Genomic DNA, 18530 nt, shown 5'->3' with positions numbered 1-18530 from the left:
TTGTAAAGAAAGAACATATGCTTGTTTAGAAAACTGACACATTTTCTTGGATTTATTGAGAAGTACTCACTGAGGAGAAGCAGTTCAGGACTACGATTCAGCCAAGCATATGACAACATTCTCATTAGCATGTCCTTCAAGATTCAGCGACTCTTTTTAATGAGTGATTTTCGTGATAATTCTGCAGAGATTTCCATATTGCCACCTAAAAACATTCTTGTTCTGGGGTTATATTGTTCTTAACAGAAAATTTGGAAAAAGTACTATACTAAAAGAACCAAAACATATATGACCAATAGCCCTAAAAATCACCATGTTTGTTTCTTTGTACCTTTATTTTATATACATTGGCTTTTACATGAAGTTAAATACATCTGCAAAATGCACAACGTGTATCTACAAACTCCCTGCAAAGACTTGATTATTGCATAATAGGCTAATAATACCACAGAAATGGCTTTAAGCATGTTAATATTGAGGCATGATAAAATTAAGATAACATTCTACCATTTAAGTACACAATATTGTTCAGTTCCCCTCATTAGATATGACAGCTGAGCAATACTAACAGCACAACATGCTGTACCTCCACTTTTGACCATAGTAAATTAGTAAGCAAATATAAAATTTTAAATGTTTGTCATACCTAGTAATTAAAATGGTCACAAAACAGCAGGTATTACTTAGATAGACATTCACTGAATCTTGTAGTTTTATATTTATGTAAAGTTATGTGCTTGGGTTGTAGAAGCAGAAAGATATACAGCAATAAAGAATATTGGATCTGAACTACAGCACTGCAGGGCACCTGAAGATGCTGAATGCAATTCAAACATTAAAAACCTACAACAGATTTTTTTGCACTGCCCATATTAGGACAGAAAGCATATATAAACACTCCAGAACCTGCTCCAGTACTGAAGCTAATTTTGATGGTTCTACAGTCACTCACAGAGCAACTGCAGGGCAACCACTGAAGTAAAAGGAGTTCTCTCATCACTTTTCTGCAAGGGCTAAATTTTTGGTCTGAATCTTTGCCAGATGATCCGATATACCAGCTTCAATTTTGTCACACTGTGCTAGGAAGCCCTGTGAAGAAAAGACAGAACAATTCGAAATTAGATTTGGCAAAGTGTTTCTCCATTTATTTTACGCTTGAAGTCAACGTGTAATACTACAACTGCACCTGAACAGTTTTCACAAGTCCCTTTTTCTTCATTCTACAGTCACTAAAATTCTCAGGCAAGCTCTGCAAGCCAAATCATAAATTAAACTGTTAATTAGGCAGTTATAATGACAAACAAAACATTTATTCAACTACTTCAGTAAGTTTTTAAAAATGGACTGTTTAAAAATAAATCACCAAAGTGTCAATTTGCTCCAGGATCTTCATGAACTGTTCTGCAGCAACCTTCACTCTATGGTCCAGTTTGTTAAGCGCTTCAGCCTGTAAATCCTTTGCTAAAAATCCCTGGGAAAAAATGACAGCTTTTCTAAATGAACTCTGAAAGTATCAATAATAATGTACATAATTTATATGATGGGAAAAAGCCCAGACCAAATGCACACATACATTCTTTAGTCCTGACAATTCGTCATCCACTTTCTCAAGCTTCTTGGCCGTCTGTTCCACAGACTTTTCGATGTCTTTGAGCTTTTTCAGTTCAGCCTCCTCCTCTGGACTGTTCTATCAAGTACATTTTCATGTTTTGAAACCATACATATATTTATTCTGCCAAAAATTATTTTAAGTCCAAATAGCTTACCCTTTTCCCAATCATCATAAGTTTACATCCTTGCTTTATCCCAAAGCTTGACAACCTTTCGTCCATGTCCTTCAAGGACTTCCCTACAGCATAAAAAACCATGATATGGTATTTGATTGTTGAGAAGTTCTCTGAGAAAAACGTCAAGTTGCTTTTAAAATTACTCTGACAGAACATGACACAGCGGATAATACAAGAAGAGCCCAAATCCATTCATCTGAAACAGGTCATGTACATTACCTTTGAAAATGATTTTCTGCGAAGGAGCTGGTACACCCGTAGCCTCTGTTAGCGCCTCGGATAAATCCTTAAGTGAAGGCTCGTCTCCATCCTGCCCTGTTAGTGTGATGTTGTGCTTGGATGTGCCTGAGACCAATGTAAAAAGCATTAATTAGGTGTAACTAAACCTGTTAGCTGTTTATAAGCCTATTTTGTAGCTCCAGTACAATGCTTTAGGCCACACCACTGAGCTAGCTAACGTTAGCTGGACAGCTAGGTAGCGGAAAATCACCACGCACCGAGCTTTTAATAGCTAGGTTAGCTAAATAGCTCTCTTACAGGTATCTACATAACGTTATCATTTAAGATAATTTAACGTTAACGTTGTGAGTTAGTAAACGTAGATTTAAACAGAATTACGAAACGGTCAGTCTTGTATTTACGCATAAAACCTGAAACATTATAATGGTATTTACCATATGCAACTGTCACTGTAATTGTGTTGTCGGCCATCTCCATACTAGCTACTCGCTTTAGCGGTGCCGCAATCAAGCCGGATGTGTCGTAAAAACACTCGCCAACATTTGTCTTACACTGCCCCCTAGTGCTGAAAGTAAAATTAATCGTGACATAAGTGTGCGCAAATGACAAATGCACACACACGTTAATGAAATCATGTTTTTCAAAAAGTATCATTTATTATTCCAGTTGCAAAAATAAATATTTAATATATGTGATGCAAACATGTTTTTCCCCCTAAAGAGTAGACAATAAAACCATTAAAAAGCATTTGCTCAAAATACAGACATTCTGAAAGACTAAGCGAGGCATTTACTGTATATCCCTTCATTTTTGTGCTTTATTCATCAATGGTCCAGTGACAACATATAAAAAGCAACCATGATGATGATGATGATGATCATTATTATTATTATTATTATTATTATTATTATTATTATTATTATTATTATTATAAAGCATGAATGTGCAGATAATACTAGTCATAAAATTACAAACACCGATCCTTAGAACGACATTCTGGAATAGTGTAAAATCAAAACACAAACAGAACTTCAGTACCAGACAATGTGCAAACTGGAGGTGAATATCTAGAAGATCTTCAACCCAGAAACAGATCCTAGAGGTTTCACCTATGTGGCTGGGATCTGTGGTAATCCAAACTCGTCAACCAGAATGCCATCCTGAGGAACAAACATACCAAGAGGTGATCCAAGAATGGGTGCAGAATATTTAAGCCTTTTATATCTTCTGCTTAGGATTAGTTCAATAGGAGTAGTTGTAAAAGCCCCTTTATAAGAGAAATAAAGTAGTGTAACATGGTATTCGTGGGATGTCATGGGTGTGCAGAACCAAAATCTAAGGCAATGGTAAATGACATGCAGCTGATGGTTTGATCTGATCAGTGTGAGTGTAACCTTATTGGCTTTGCTGTCGCTGGGCATGCCCTCTGGTATGGAGGGTGTAGATGAGGCCTCGTCAAGATAGGAGCTGTCCTCGTCCAGTAGTAGCTCATCCCCAAGGGCATCCAGCTCTGAATGGGCACCCAAAATATATGCTGACGTCTTTTTTGTCTGTAATACTGCCTTCTGTCTCTGCGATACATACATCCACCACCTACCTGCTTCCAGGTCGTCCTCATCAATGTCGGGGGTGCAGTAGCTGCGGCTCAGGGCCTCCTGCACTTCACTGGCTTCCTCCATCATGTCCTCCAGCTGGTCCTGTAGGTCCTAAAAGTCAAACACAAGCAGATCCTCACATTGTTCTGAATCAAATATAGGATGCAGACACAGCTACTGTTGTGCCATGTTTTTCTGAAATCACACAACCCCCTTATGTTCTCCTAAGGTCATTGTTTGTACAAATTATATTTGTGTAAATATCATACAGAAACAACTATTATTTACATTTATGCTTAGTGCTGCAAAGCAAGAGCTCTACGATGACATCATAACATACTTCAATCTGATCCATTTTCACTTGTTTATAAGCCTTTTTCATTTCTTTTGCTCCAACCTTCATGGCCTCAACCTAGAGAGGAACAATATCACAAGAACATGCAACAGAGCCAATTATTTATATCAGTGCTTGTTAGTTACATTCAGACTAGATACACATTTGGGTTAAATACATCAACATGAATGCCCTCAGGAACATGGAAATCTGTGGATACATGATGACAGATCCAACTGAATTTATGGGTGAGAGATGGGAAACTAAGCACTAAGAGAAAGCTGACCCAAGTCCTTACTGTTGTTTTGGTGTCTTTTAAAGCCTGAATGGTATAGTTGGCCTGTTCCATGTTAAAGGACTGCTGAGCAAGTTGATCTCTCTGGCCTTCATACCTTCACCACAATCCGACAGAAAGACAATCATGTCAGGCATATAATACCCTATGAAGTGTTAAATTTAGTTCTTTGGGCAATAGGCAAAAATATACTTGCTCGTTAAATACCTCAAATGTGCCCAAGACCAAAAGGGCTAAATTTAAGCACAAGTTTTATACTACAGATACCACTCACATTCTTTTTTGTTTGAGCACTCTCATTGCCTTTTGTTTCACTGCATTCTGTAAGAAGAAAGTGTATTGCAGATTTACACGGAAAAATCGAGTTTAGGACTGAAGTCATGACTGCCCTATACTTCCAGTGTTATATGTCATGAGTAATGGCGCCAGTGTCAATTTACCTTTGCCGGACCGTCCCTCATCTTTTTCATCTGTTCCTTATGCTTGATTAACTCCGCGTCGATTCTCGCTATCTTCTTATCGATTGACTCGGCCCTTGCATCTGTCTGAAAAGGTGTGAATCATTGCAGTCAGCAGCCATGGCTTTCATGATGTTCGTGATGAAACAGATTCCTTAGACGACAAGACAGCAATTAAGAAACAGCTCACATTTCCAATACACTCTGAAATGTTGGGCGGGGCTTGGTTCTTGCTGCGACCAAAAATGCGGTTCATTATTTATCAAGACTTTGATCGTTGCTTTGAGTCAAAGAAAAGCAAAGGAGTAAATAAATCTGCATCGGACTGTCAAAGCATCAGTGGGACCAGTTTCCGGTGGGTCAAAAACTACTCTAAACTAGAATAAAAGTCACTGGAAATGCTCTCAGCGGTTTCGGAGATTTTTCTATTCAAGGTGAATTCAAAACACAGGGTCCTGAGAACTTCCTAAAGAATTTAGAATTTAGAGAATTTAGAGCGTTTTACATTTTTGATACATATGAACTGTCATTTCTATGAATTATCGGCATGAAAGCAACCCGATTCCCTTGTGATTTACAAAATTTCAAATGTATGTTTCCGATATAATTAATGCGCAAGCAAGATGACTAAACAGTGGTAAGCTTTTAAATCTTTCGCAAAGTCTATACACATATTAAATAAAACCCCATATATAACAGCCTTTAAAAAAGTGCATGAAACAAATATAACATCGACTATTGTCTACTTTTAATACATAAATAATTGTAATATAGCTTACTGTATAGGTAATATCTATGCTTTTTAAAATTTCTGTTCTACAAATGTTAGAGTGCAACACATCTTCACCTATTCCTTCATTTGTTTTCTGGTCAAGACTAATGACACACAGTGGGACTATTGTTACACACAGTAGCCTCAAGACCAGATGCTGTGTATCCCTCAAGCAACAAATAAACAATTAAAAAGCAAAAACATACGGTGGGTAACTGATCAAAGCCACATGCTCCAATTTGAATGCAAATCTGAATGCTCTTGTACAACAGCATCATGTGAATTGTATATTTACAGAGTGAAGAGCCTACAGCCGCCATTCTGTAGAAGTCAAATTAGAAATCGTATGCATTAAATCACATTTATCAAGGCCATCTTAATAAATGAGTGTTTCATAACTACACAAAGTGGCCATGAACTGCTGCCTGCAATCATTAAAGTCTGCCATGGCAACAGTAGCGCTCCCGTAGAAACTAAATGGTGACAGCCTGCTCCAAAATGAATGCACCCACTGACAGACAGAAGATGTGAGGATGATTTGAACTCAGGACCTGAGCCTGCTGTACACTCCTGTGCCATGATCCCACAAGGAGACCAGAGAACTGTCAGCAGCAATTGAGGAGGTTCAGATTGGATCATTTTTCTCTACTGGGAGTGGTTATGACAACATAATGGCTCATTCCTTTATCCCCCTTCAAGGCATTTCATTGCACTGACAAACATCAGTCATGCATAGAAATTGTAGGCTACATTGTGGCCAACTGAATTAGCATTTCTGATGTACAGTTAGTTACCATGGTAATGTCAAAGATGTTTCTGTTCTATGAGCTTTATGACTACAGCCCACATATAGACTATATGTATTTTCTTTAGGTTACTGTAGGAGATGATCTATGTTTACATTCTAGAACTTTCTGAGAAAGTCACTTCTAATAAACACTTGTTTCTGAGTCGATTCCAAGTTACCATTTAATCTCATATTTGCATGTTAAGAAACTGAAAATAAAACTCTGAATGATATATTGACGTAAGATGTGTGCAGAAAATTAATCTGTCAATGAACCCGTTTGTCCTAGATTAGGGTTATGTCCTTTATATATAGCACTTATGTGCTATTGTATTTTGATCCTTTTCACAGTAATGGCCTCTCTCTCTCTCTTATTAATGGTGATAGGCTACTTGGGATGCTGAAAATGAAATGCATCCTCCATTGGTGATTATTTTACTCCATTATTTATCACTTGAAGGTACACTTGCCACTGCTAAATTTGCTTGATGAAGGAAGTCTTCTATTTCAAAGCATCTTCGCTGTAAACATGTCACTGTCACAAAATGAATGAAGTGTTTTACCCGAGGAACAGCTGCAGTAGAAGGGAGTGGGTGATAGTCATGGGCACTGCATGTGATCTAAAGGCTTCATTGACAACAAGTCACTTTGTCAACTGCAGACCCATTTATGAATAACTTTTAAATTAAAACCAGAAAATAAAGAATTAACATATTTTAATGTATTAAAGTAGAATAAAAACAAATACAGCATTATTCATTGTGTAATTATACTATTGAATTTATTGGCAGATTTTCATATACAGATCATAGATCAGATAATACTGTAGCTGCTAGCACAACAAGACTCAATATAGCAAAATGCTTGATTACTGTAGGCACTTTTAAAAAATACAAACAAAAAATTAATTAAAAGTGCAGCAATTGTGCAGCAAAAGCAAAAAACAAAAGCAACAGAACAAATCTTTATCTTATACAACCACTTTATAATAAGTACAATATAACAGTATAATAAGTGTTGGTATCTGGATCTGAGTTTTGCTGACCTATGAATTAAACTGATTTGAAAATCTGTGATTTTCAAAAGACAAAACATATAAAGTCCAGTAAAAGATTGTAAAGGCTGTTGTGATAAACACAGTCATACTTGCCAACCTCTTGATTTTTCATCCTTGTTTTTACCCCCTCACATAGCAAACTGCTAGGTATTAAATACATAATTACAGCATTCGGTTGTGTCCATTTCTGCTTAATTGAGCACTACTGGTTAATACAGCACTGTAGAGCTTTGAGGTGTCGATGTGGAAGTGACCTGTATTTTATCCTATTTAAAATCTGTTTTTCTCTTCTTGTCATTATAACCGTTCAAGTAGCCATCGAACGGTGATTCGATCGATAGAGGAAAACCACTTCATTCGGAAAGTTAAAATCAATATGTAGCTGCTAGAATAACAGCTGTCTTTATCTTCCTGTGGTCGCCATACCATGGTCAACACTCCCTAACAGAACCATTTAATATAAAACTCTACTTGTTGCTGATTTATTATTTTGTCCCTTTGATGCATAATAACTGAATAATAATATCATTCATTCAAATTGCAAAAATTACAGATTTAAATAAGCCTTACATAGGCTTCGGATATCTTACTCTATATATCTGAGATCTAAAGATTGTCAAGTATGACTAGTGTCATGACACTGTTCAGGTACAAATAAAAACAAAATGTACCTCCACCATACCTTAAGAACCTTTTTACATTGCAGAACATATCATTGCAACCAAAACACTTGTAAAGAATCAGTGCTTATACCAGTAATCACTACAGCCTGGAAATGTAGATCTATGTAAAGTCACGGTGCACGGTGGATGTCATGATTCATAACAGCATGGTACTCATCACAGAAAGGATTTTCATGAGAGGAGATGTTAGCTTCACCAACGACTGAATTCTATTAATAGAGTTTCATGCACTACACATGTATGATTTTCTCAACTGAGGAAAGACTCTAAATGGTATTTAACACGAACAGATTATCACAGGTTCAAGAATCATCGTTACAGATTCAAGTTCTTCAGTTGTTGGAAAGTTCTCTGTCCAGAAAGTACATCCAACTTTTGCAGCAAGCACTGAGATATCACAGATTGGATATCAAGGATTATTCGCCATTACTATAATTTTTACTTGGTTATCTAGAATCTAGTAATTTTAAAGTACAAGCATACATTAGTGAGATTCTAAGACCATTTTTAGAGCATTTCACTATACAAATGCAAAGTAATCTTCCAACAAGCAGCAATTCTTAATATCAAAGAACGACTGTTCTCCTGCAGCTGAAGAAAAATACTGCAAACGATGCTAAGGAACTGCAATACTACTTCCTGAGTAAATATGTAACGCTGTTGTTGATTTTGGCTTGCCTGTGACAGAAAGATTTCACAGTAATCAAATAAACACCTCCTAAAACACTTTTACAAATACACTTCTCCACACACTTTCGTTTCAGTTTTCGCATTATTTAAACATAAAGACACTGCATCACTGTCCATTTGCACTATACTTGATTTTCTCCCATAATGTATATATAGCAAATGTAATTCTGTAATGTTTAGACACAGAGCAATACATACACTGAACAATTAATCTTTTATCAGTCTTTGGTCACTGGCTCTTGGGCATTCCTTAAAAAATAATCACATAATATCGCATGGTACTGAGTGGGGTGTTGATGTTTTGACTGAGAGAAGGGAGCATTACAGCCTCTTTTAGGGTATTTGGGTGCAGAGATTTCAAAATGTAACGATATAGGACAGGGCAGGTTGTTTACAATATGCAGCCAATGCAGAGGGCAGAGAGGGGCTGGGTTACAGTGACCCTATATGTGTGCCTTCCCCCCAGCATGAAAATTAATCTAAAGGTTTACTCAGACCTTATTAGACATTCTCAGTTCCATGAATATATTCAAACATATGTTTACCAAAACATGGCAGTATTTTAAAACAAATCCATATGTCTGGTCATAATTAGAACAAAATGCTTTTAATCATCACACAATCGACGATTCCATTTATGTGCCTCCGAAAAACATGCATCGCACACACCTACAAGGCAAATCTCCGCTGCTGTGGCACCTCCTCATACGGCAGTGGTGACCTGCGTCAGTCCTAACTCGTTCGAGTCCTCCTCGCCCAGGAAGGAGGACAGCTCCAAGTCTAGTCATACAGGCCTACCACCACCGCCTGCGCCCTCCACCGGGCACGTGTGCTCGCGTATGGTGCTCCGGACGCGCAGCACGCCCTGCCTATCAGCCTGGCCTCGACCCGGGCAGCAGAAGTCCCGGAAGCAGCGCTTGAAGTTCTCATCCAGGAAGGCATAGAGGATGGGGTTGAGGCTGCTGTTGGTGTAACCCAGTGCCACGCAGAAGAAGTAGGCACCTGTGATGGCCGTGGTCTCAGGCACATCGGGCGCCAGCACCTTGACCAGGATGAAGATGTGTATGGGCGTCCAGCACACGACGAACACAGCCACAACCACAAGCACCAGGCGCGTGATCCGCCGCAAGTTGCGGTCTTTCTCGCGGGAACCCGACAGCAGGCGCACGCTCTTCAGCCGCAGCACCATCAGCGTGTAGCACACGGTGATGATGAGAAGGGGCACGACAAAGCCGAAGATGAAGACACAGATCTTCATCAGTGTGTCCCAGTAGATGTAGGGTTCGGGGAACTGTAGCGCACACTCCGTGGTGCCTGTGGAACACAAAAGGCGAAGCTGTTACATAGCGCAATTCACTGTTGCCCTACCACCACCAATGTTGCTCTAATACCTGCACTGTTCAGCCAAGACAAAAGCTCACTCCAACAGTTGACTCAATTTTGATGAAAATTTGGAATATTTTTGGGTTCTCGTTGGGAGCTCCTCTGGATGAGGAACATCATAATGCAGTGGAAACATCTAGCGTAAGGTCAACAACCATCTAAGCTTCTCTTTGTGTCTTTTAATAAAACATTCTTCAATCATTCATAGCATTCATAAACAACAGTTGCTATCAGGTACCATTGTTGGTCTGAGTGCTTCCAAGGACCATGGCGGGGATACCAGCGGCAGAGGACAGAACCCAGATGAGGACGTTGATGATCTTAGCCTTAAGGGGTGTGCGGAAGTCCAGAGCCTTGACCGGGTGGCAGACGGCAATGTAGCGGTCCACGCTCATCATGGTGAGGGTGAAGATGCTGGTGAACATGTTGTAGTAGTCGATGGAGATGACGACCTTGCACACCACCTCTCCAAAGGGCCAGGAGTTGAGCAGGTAGTCTGTGTTCTGGAACGGCATGCTGGTTGTCACCAGGGCATCAGCCACAGCCAGGTTAAAGATGTAGATGTTGGTGGCTGTTTTCATCTTAGTGTATCTAAGAAAAAAATGATAAAGAGACTAAATGACAATGTTTTTTTTTAATTGTTTAAAATAAGGTGAACAACTTCAAAAATACAAGGTACTATGTAAATAACAAGAGTATGCATGTTTACAAATGTTACATGAAGCAACATCTTGCCAATAGGCCTAAAACATTTCACACGTGCAGGCTGTACGATTTTAAATATTTGTGATATTACAGTTCAAGATTGAGCAAAATAAGCTTTTGTTTAAGAGGTTTCTGACGTTATTGTTTATTATAATTCACAGGACGACAACCGCTTACGTTCCTGCGCTGCGCGATCCACGTGGGGGTGCCAAACCACCTATAGAAAATTTACGCTTGAACCTTTGGCCAAACGTTTTTCACCACAACATTTCAGGAATCGAAATTGAGCTATATTCACTGTAAACTGGTATACTATACTGTTGCATTCCAGTTCAAGTGAAATGAACAAAACACTGTCAACAGGCTGTTCGCACTCACTGGTTAAGAGTAGCACTGCAGTTGCTGCATCAGAACAAGACTTCTCACCTGATAATGACAAACATCACCAGGCAGTTTCCCACCAGTCCCACAACGAACACTACCGAGTAGACGGCTGTGATGATGGTTATGATAGGGGACATCGACTCGGTGTCGTTCGTCCTGCTTTCATTCAGCGAGTAGTTGGACATGTCAGAGAACCCAGGCTGCCATGTGAAGTTTGGAAAACAGTCCTCGGGATGAGCCGATGGACATTTGTCATCCTTAAAAATCTGCACCACGTTATTGTCCATCTCCTGACAACAAAAATAAAAATAATTCCCTTTTACCTCAATGGGTCGTGCTCGTGCATACTATGTATATTTACAGACTGACTTTAAACAGTCAAACGTAATACGAAATTGTATTAAAATGTAAATGTATAACAAATCATCAAAGTCAATTTAGAAGTAAAGCTTATTTTACATTGCTAGTCTTTTATATGTAGATCAAATCGCCCAAACGACCAGAAATAAACTCAGTATACTTACAATCAGTAATAGTCTGCTGTTGATGTAAACGCGCAAAGGGAAAGACGAAGGTCTTGTCCTGGAAAAGCAGTGAGTCGCGCGGATGTCTGTCCTGCACCCTACTGGCGCGCGCTGCCTCCGACGCCCGTCGCGTGTGACATCAGAGCTCGCGGCGCTCCGTGTGGCCCCTGCAGAGCGGCGCTGCCCGTTTTACTAAACGTCCCACGTAGTTGAATTGATTCAGTCAGAAACTCTTTCACTCCCAACTTGTTTTTAGCTTCGTCCCGTGGCCATTTAGGAGATTTGGGGTAATATCAGAGTGTTGCTGTGTGGCGCTGATATTCAAGCAGGTATACATGTCGTGTGCAACAACGCAACAGGTAGCATAGTGCAAAATATGAAGTTCAACACATGATACGGTCAAAGAGATTTAAACCGTTGAACGCAATAATAAAATCAGTGCCGTTTCATGTAAGGTTGTGGTAATAGCCCAATTCAGTGAGGCGCTCAAGCGATTCTTTTCGTTTTTCTTACAAGACTGAATTCTCTTGAATTCTCGTCAGTCATGAATTGAATGTTTCTATCTTTTCTGTCACAAGAGAATAAAGTTACCCGGTGTGGGAATTCTCACACGTTAAGAGTGCTGGCGGACCCAGAAGGGCAGTGCTTTTGACCACTGCTGCCGGGGCGTTTTTGTCTAGAGAAGCGGTTATAATCGGCTAGAGGGAACTACTTAACAACTTCACTCAACCGTGAGGAAAAAAATCAAGTCAATGAGGGAGAAAGAGCTTGTGGATTCTTTGTCTTAACTCTGTTGTCACCAACATGAGGACGAGATAATAAAGAGTTTAGCTAGAATGCTGAATTAAGTCGTTGCGAAAGCCAGTATATATCAGTGAAAGCTGAGGTCCCATCAACATCAAGCCTACTAATGGTCTCAGTCGTACGTCCATGCCCGCTGCCGTAAGCGTTGACTTAAGTGTAGTCTTTTCGCAGCGCTAATGGACCCTATAAATATACTGTACCTCTGTATTAAACCTATTTCTCTCTTTCCATCCCAAATGATGTCAAGATGACATGTTTTTAAGAGATATATATAGGGATTTATGTAGTATATTTTCCCTCTTATGGACATCGCCTTAAGGCTTGCAAGTGCAGACAACATATACATATTTGGAGGACATACACATTTGGATTACATTTATAAAGGTCAAATGATGAACAGCGATAGGAGTCAAGATGACACTTCATTAAACCAACTTTCAGGAGAACATCCTAACCTGTTGCTGAGTTTATTGTGCCAAATGCTTAACAGGGTACAAATCAAATGTATTTATAAAGCACTTTTTACAACAGATGTTGTCACAAAGCAACTTTACAAATGTCCAAGTCCAACACCCCAGTGAGAAAACCCAAACCTTGAGAGGAACCAAGAGTCAAAGAGGGGCCCATCCTCCTCGAGCTGACATTGGTCACTACAATAGTATCAATTTTAAGAGAAAAATAAATAAATAATAATAAAATTAAAAATTTAATGTCTAGTTCGGTTTTCTAGAGGTCTTAGTCTTGTCCTGATGGTGTGCATGTGTCCGAAACATATCCAGCAAGAGAATGTCCATCAAGGACAACGGAGATGTAGTTGGCTGGGGTGGAGGTGTGGTGGGCTACAGCAGGGGACATCAGGGGGTGGTGGGAGTAGCCGTGACAGCTGAGACGGGTTGAGGCTCAGTAAAATCATGATGTCACGAGTAGGTGTACCTTGGCAGAAAGAGAGAATAGATTATTAGGCATGTCCAGGTACGAGGGTGTGTAAATTAGGGAGCTATAATGTGCAATGACAGACTCCGGCAGATCTAGCTATGGCAGCACAGCTAAAGGAAAGAGCCAGAAGGAACCACAGGCATGAGGGCACCCTGGAACATCAGCACTCTGCTCTCAGTCAACAAACTTGAATGACAAAAGAGAGGTGACATGACAGCATCATAACCTCCCAGTTTACCAGAACTCTCAATGCACATTGAAGGACACCCAGATCTACACCTTTACCTAAGATGGGAAGTAATTAATAAAATGCCTGACTGTACAGGTTTTCAGCCTAGCCTTAAATATTGAGACTGTGTCTGAGTCTCAAACATTTACAGGAAGGTTGTTCCATAATGTGACTCCGTCCCCTGTGGTAGATTTTCATATTCTTGGTACTAGTAAAGAGCCTGCACCTTTTGATATAAGCAAACATGGTGGATCATAATGCACTAAGAGTTCTCTAAGGTACTGTGGGGTAAGACCATTCAGTGCTTTGTAGATCATTAGAAGTATTTTATAATCACAACAAAATTTTATTGGGAGCCAATGTAAAGTAGCTAAGACAGGAGTGAGGGGATCAAATAGTAAAAATAATTTCATTTCAAAAGACTTAAAAATCATAACCAGCTTTCTGGTTTATACCTAATATGTCAGTATAAATAACTGCAATACTGTCTCCATGGCCAGTTAGACAAGGGCAGTGTACATAGCTGTAGCCATTTAAAGTTATGTACTCTTTTGGCTTGATCCAGGTTTCTGTTAAAGTACATTAAATCTATAATCTGTTAAGATTTCACTTAGCATGAGCACTTTAGATGTTAGGGATCTAACATTTAGTAAACCCAGCTTTAGATAAGAGGTGCAGGCAATGTTCTGTGAATCAGTTAATACTTCAATACTAGTTAGGTTATTAAGACATGTTTTTCTCTGTTTTTGTATTTCTGCATAGCTTGGGGAACAGACATAGTGTCAATGTAATGAATGTCGGGTGACGTCACGCAGCAACCAGCAGACGGTTGGTTTAGCCTCTTTGTCTGCTGCCTGGCTCCGCTCTGGATTGTCATAGATTAACTAGGCCTGTTAAGAGACTATGTCTTATATAACAGGAAAGGAGAGCAGCGCCCTCCCTGATAGGATGGACACCATCCCGCCGTAAAAGGCGGTCCAATTATCTGTAAATCCCACATTCTTTTGTGAGCTCTAACTGTGAAACCACTAAGAATTCATTCAAATCTTCAAAATTTCATTTGTAGATTCCTCAGGAGCTCTTGGAGTGTAAACATGTATGGCATGTTTATGAGGAACATTATAATGTCCTGAGGATGGAAAGAGCTACCTAAATTACATAAACAGTACCTACCCTAGAACAAATTATGCAACAAAAATTACTGATGATTATTCAATAAAGACATTTCAAATTAATTTATTGGGGTACTCCAGCCAGTCCATATATGGACTTCGTTCCAGCTCCAAACACACTTTAGCTAAGCGCTCTGCTACCCTTTATTATCTGTGGAGAGCTGAATAGAATAAAAGCCTGTCCTAGTTGGAGACATTGAGAACTGGTCTGAGAACCTTTGATTTAGCCTCCCTGTGGATCAAACACTATTCCTTAATATCATTCAATCATTCGAAGCTCACAGTGGATATCACTGCTGGTTTTGGAGGGGCAGCGGCACAGATGCCTTGTCTTAGCAGAAGACAAAGTCGAGGATTTTGATTATCTTAGCACTGGGTTTATTGAAATCCAGAGAAAAATCTAATTAGCCTAGCGCGATTTTCCCCTTATGCCAAATGTATCTGATCAGCCAAGACCTTTTGGTGTGCAAGTTTCAATTCTTTAATTTGTCACCATTCAGCTTCACACAAGCTGCCGAACCCCTTATATGCAAGGCACCAAACATCTGGTCTTGGCTGATCCACAACATTTGAGTTAAACTAAAGGCAAAATTCTGTAAATTTGTGGAACTGTTCTTTAAGAACAAGAAAGGATATAAAAGCCAGGGCTGTAACGATTTAACACTATCTATCAAAGGCTGATTTGGAGAGGTGATAACAATGACACTGGGCTTCATCATATGAAGAGATTTGTTCTTAAACTGCTTCTTCAAGTTCACTGTTTACTGCCTCCACCAGTTTTCTCATATTTAGAATTTTATTAGTTTATGAGTGGTCATATCTGTCACACAAATGATGTAAAGCTGTTCCCTAAAAACAATTTATGGACAAATTAATGGTATCTGCCATTAGACTGAAAAATCTTGATATATAATCATATTGCGAGTATCCTGTTCAACAGTTGTATTTGGATATACTGTAACTTGGATATTAGTTGTTCTCTAATAGCACATTGTGGCATTAGCCATTCACTTGATATGCTAAACCAAATGACGTTTCATGTGATTTCACTGTCGCCTGCACATTTCCAATGTCGAATAAAACTGTGTTTAATATTATCAGTTTTTAGTCTTGACTCGTGCACTTGACACTTAGACTTGACTAGTGACATGGTCAATAATTAACACCTGAACCCTCTCTATCACCAAACAGGTGAGTAGATGAGAAACGAGACATGGAAGAGACTCTAGGGAGGCCTGATCAAATCACTGCACACACAAGGGCAGCTGTGGGCAAAAGCTACTTCTGATTCTGCTCCATTGTTTAACCATTTCTATTCTTGTAAATTCCCAACAGGACCTTAGCGTAAGGTCAAATATAAAGACGCCAAAATCTTCAAACTACAGCACTGCCGCTTTATATACTCATTTCCGAGTATAAACTACTAGCCTATATGGAGGGGAGTAATACATACTATCATATTAGTTTATAATATATATTACCTGAGTAGCCAGTCAGAAATAGACACTCATTAAAGTTCTTTATACTCTGTCATGTACTGTGTTTATATAATGGAACTATAAATAGTGCATCCTAGCATCAGTAACAGAACTCCAAATAGTATTCCATGCTTTTGAAAAAAAAAAAAAAAAGGTCAGTTGGATGGTTACAGAAAGCAACAGCTGTAAATTCACTTTATTAACCTATGTATTTGTAGTCATTTAGAACTGTTTCTCACTCATATAATATTTAATACAGACAGTATCCAAATAGGATTGTATTTTTAACAACCTTGCTGTAACAACAATTGGATTTGCACTATAGAATCTATTTCATAATTGATACCTGTTGTGACATATAGCTGTTGTTTTAGGGACTTAAGATGACTTATTACCACTGGCATTTGGGAGGGGTACGGGGGGGGTTGTCTCAAGCTGAGGGGTATCATTTACATTTAGAGCATTAAACTGACAGATTAGTGTTTGTATTTACAGTATTTATTTTTAATTTTACCACATTTTTAAGAATAAACACTGGAGCTATAGAAGGATGGCATATCGGTCCCCACTGCATTATTGAAAGGGTGTATCTCACTGCCAAACTGTGCAGCCTCAATACACAAACAGAGAGGACAGTACACCTTATTATATATATGTATATACACACGTGAACAAAAATATTTAATTTACAATATTTACTTCTAATTTACTTATTGGTTGATTCTCTTAGACAACAGGTATTCCATAAAATAATATGATGATTTATGAACTAACAGTAAAGTTAATAGTGTCAAAGGTCTTGGGGTCCTACAGTGATGTGTTTACCAGCAGATGTACTGTGTCATTCTATGTACAGAGATTTAGCAGTGCTGTTTTGATGGTCAAAGGAAGTCAAAGATAGGCCTTTTTCTGCTCTTCCAATCCTCTAATGAGTAATGACATAAAAATCATATAGAAAGATATAGGCTTTAGGACACAAATGGAGATGGTGTGGTAGAGTGAGTAAGGATCTACCAATTTTAATCAATCAGACATTGAAATTGACTAAATGCTGGTAACGTCCTTGAGTGAATATAAATGAGAACGTAAAAAAGAGGAGATTTGTTTGTAATGCAGTGTAAACGTAGAAATATGAAAATGGCAGATTTTAAAAAATGTCAGTATATAGTGTTGCAAATTCTAAATTTAAATATATTGCAATATATTTTGAATTTTGTGCATTTTATATGTCCTAATTTCTAAGAAAATGAACGTTTATAGAAATGATGGAACATTCACACCCCACAATCATTCTAAATAATCATTCTAAATGATTTCTAAAGAGAGTGTCAAAGCTACGTGTAGAAGGAATGATTAAATTAAAAAAAAAACTGAAAAGCCCAGTTCATAAGAGAGAGGATGAGACAGAGAGAAACAGACAGACAGACTGAGAGAGAAAAGAGAAATATATACAGAGAGAGAGAGACTGGAAAATAAAAGATATAGAGTGGGAGAGCTCTTATGGTTTTGTAACGACCTTGAAGTGAAAAAGGAGGATACTGAATGCCAGCAAAATGTTTCTAGACTGTAAAGTTTCTATAGCAACCAGAGTTTCTGAAAGGAGGATTAGAAATCAGGTGATTTCATTTCCAAACCTCATATTCTTTATCTGAAAATTAAATGAGATGACATTAAATGAGCAGAATGTGTTAAAAATCAAAGAATGTCATATCACAGCCTTCAGGCAACATCCTCGTACAATAGTGGAATTGAATGAAGTAGTAAGAACAGCATCAAGAAAGCAAAATCTGTAAAATCGCTTTTAGCCTGTGGCATGAGAACACATGAGAAGATCATAAAAGAACAAAGAACAGCAACTCTACAATTATCGGCTGAAAATAGAAAGTAACTTTTGTGGCCATCATAATGCACAGCGCATGTGGAACAGAACACAGGCAATCACTGACTATAAAAGCCAAGCCAACAGTACTACATTCACTAATGCCTCCCCAGCAAATGAGCTCAACACTTTCTTTGCCCATGTTGGAAACCAACTCAATGAGCAAACCGATGTAATTCGCGCCACCACACAGAGCCACAGGCTTTCTCGCTGAAGGCACTGATGAGGGTACGCATAAACAAAGCAGCTGGACCAGACAGCATTCCTGTCCAGGCACTCAAAGCATACACCTACCAGCTGGCTTCTACCGTCCTGAGATCTTCAATATTTCCCTGGTC

The 18530-nt window shown here is 38.8% G+C and overlaps 3 protein-coding genes across 3 annotated transcripts; all 3 read right to left on the bottom strand.

Moving 5' to 3' along the window:
- Window positions 1-30: 30 nt before the first annotated feature.
- bag1 (BCL2 associated athanogene 1) lies at window positions 31-2550 on the bottom strand. The gene is made up of 7 exons (XM_026996157.2): window positions 2462-2550; window positions 2007-2132; window positions 1767-1849; window positions 1574-1687; window positions 1364-1471; window positions 1187-1249; window positions 31-1089 (listed from the first exon to the last, which is right to left on the bottom strand). The coding sequence occupies exons 1-7, from the start codon at window positions 2502-2504 to the stop codon at window positions 997-999; spliced, it is 630 nt and encodes a 209-aa protein (XP_026851958.1). The 5' UTR covers window positions 2505-2550; the 3' UTR covers window positions 31-996.
- A 473-nt stretch (window positions 2551-3023) lies between these two features.
- Window positions 3024-5059, bottom strand: chmp5a (charged multivesicular body protein 5a). Its single transcript, XM_026996160.2, has 8 exons — window positions 4900-5059; window positions 4692-4796; window positions 4526-4572; window positions 4255-4348; window positions 3963-4034; window positions 3625-3733; window positions 3422-3537; window positions 3024-3187 (listed from the first exon to the last, which is right to left on the bottom strand). Exons 1-8 carry the CDS (start codon window positions 4963-4965, stop codon window positions 3137-3139), a joined length of 660 nt encoding a protein of 219 aa, XP_026851961.2. The 5' UTR covers window positions 4966-5059; the 3' UTR covers window positions 3024-3136.
- Window positions 5060-8650: 3591 nt separating this feature from the next.
- oprk1 (opioid receptor, kappa 1) lies at window positions 8651-11777 on the bottom strand. Its single transcript, XM_026996159.2, has 4 exons — window positions 11695-11777; window positions 11213-11460; window positions 10320-10672; window positions 8651-10012 (listed from the first exon to the last, which is right to left on the bottom strand). Exons 2-4 carry the CDS (start codon window positions 11455-11457, stop codon window positions 9483-9485), a joined length of 1128 nt encoding a protein of 375 aa, XP_026851960.2. The 5' UTR covers window positions 11458-11460; window positions 11695-11777; the 3' UTR covers window positions 8651-9482.
- Between the last annotated feature and the right edge of the window lie 6753 nt (window positions 11778-18530).

Source organism: Electrophorus electricus, chromosome 19, assembly GCF_013358815.1.
Source record: "Electrophorus electricus isolate fEleEle1 chromosome 19, fEleEle1.pri, whole genome shotgun sequence".
Taxonomy (NCBI): domain Eukaryota; kingdom Metazoa; phylum Chordata; class Actinopteri; order Gymnotiformes; family Gymnotidae; genus Electrophorus; species Electrophorus electricus.
Note: the sequence above shows the minus strand (reverse complement) of the source record. Positions and strands in the feature narration are given on the sequence as shown.

Excerpts from the sequence above, each read along its gene's own strand:
- bag1 (XM_026996157.2), bottom strand. The coding sequence starts at position 2,504 with ATGGAGATGGCCGACAACACAATTACAGTGACAGTTGCATATG. Across the intron at positions 1,472-1,573 it reads AATTGTCAGGACTAAAGAAT|GGATTTTTAGCAAAGGATTT; the intron begins GTATGTGTGCAT and ends ATTTTTTCCCAG. Across the intron at positions 1,250-1,363 it reads TGGAGCAAATTGACACTTTG|AGCTTGCCTGAGAATTTTAG; the intron begins GTGATTTATTTT and ends TTTGGCTTGCAG.
- chmp5a (XM_026996160.2), bottom strand. The coding sequence starts at position 4,965 with ATGAACCGCATTTTTGGTCGCAGCAAGAACCAAGCCCCGCCCAACATT. Across the intron at positions 4,035-4,254 it reads TAAAAGACACCAAAACAACA|GTTGAGGCCATGAAGGTTGG; the intron begins GTAAGGACTTGG and ends GTTCCTCTCTAG. Across the intron at positions 3,188-3,421 it reads GCGACAGCAAAGCCAATAAG|GATGGCATTCTGGTTGACGA; the intron begins GTTACACTCACA and ends TTTGTTCCTCAG.
- oprk1 (XM_026996159.2), bottom strand. The coding sequence starts at position 11,457 with ATGGACAATAACGTGGTGCAGATTTTTAAGGATGACAAATGTCCATCG. Across the intron at positions 10,673-11,212 it reads GTGATGTTTGTCATTATCAG|ATACACTAAGATGAAAACAG; the intron begins GTGAGAAGTCTT and ends TTTTTTTCTTAG. Across the intron at positions 10,013-10,319 it reads AAGCACTCAGACCAACAATG|GCACCACGGAGTGTGCGCTA; the intron begins GTACCTGATAGC and ends TGTGTTCCACAG.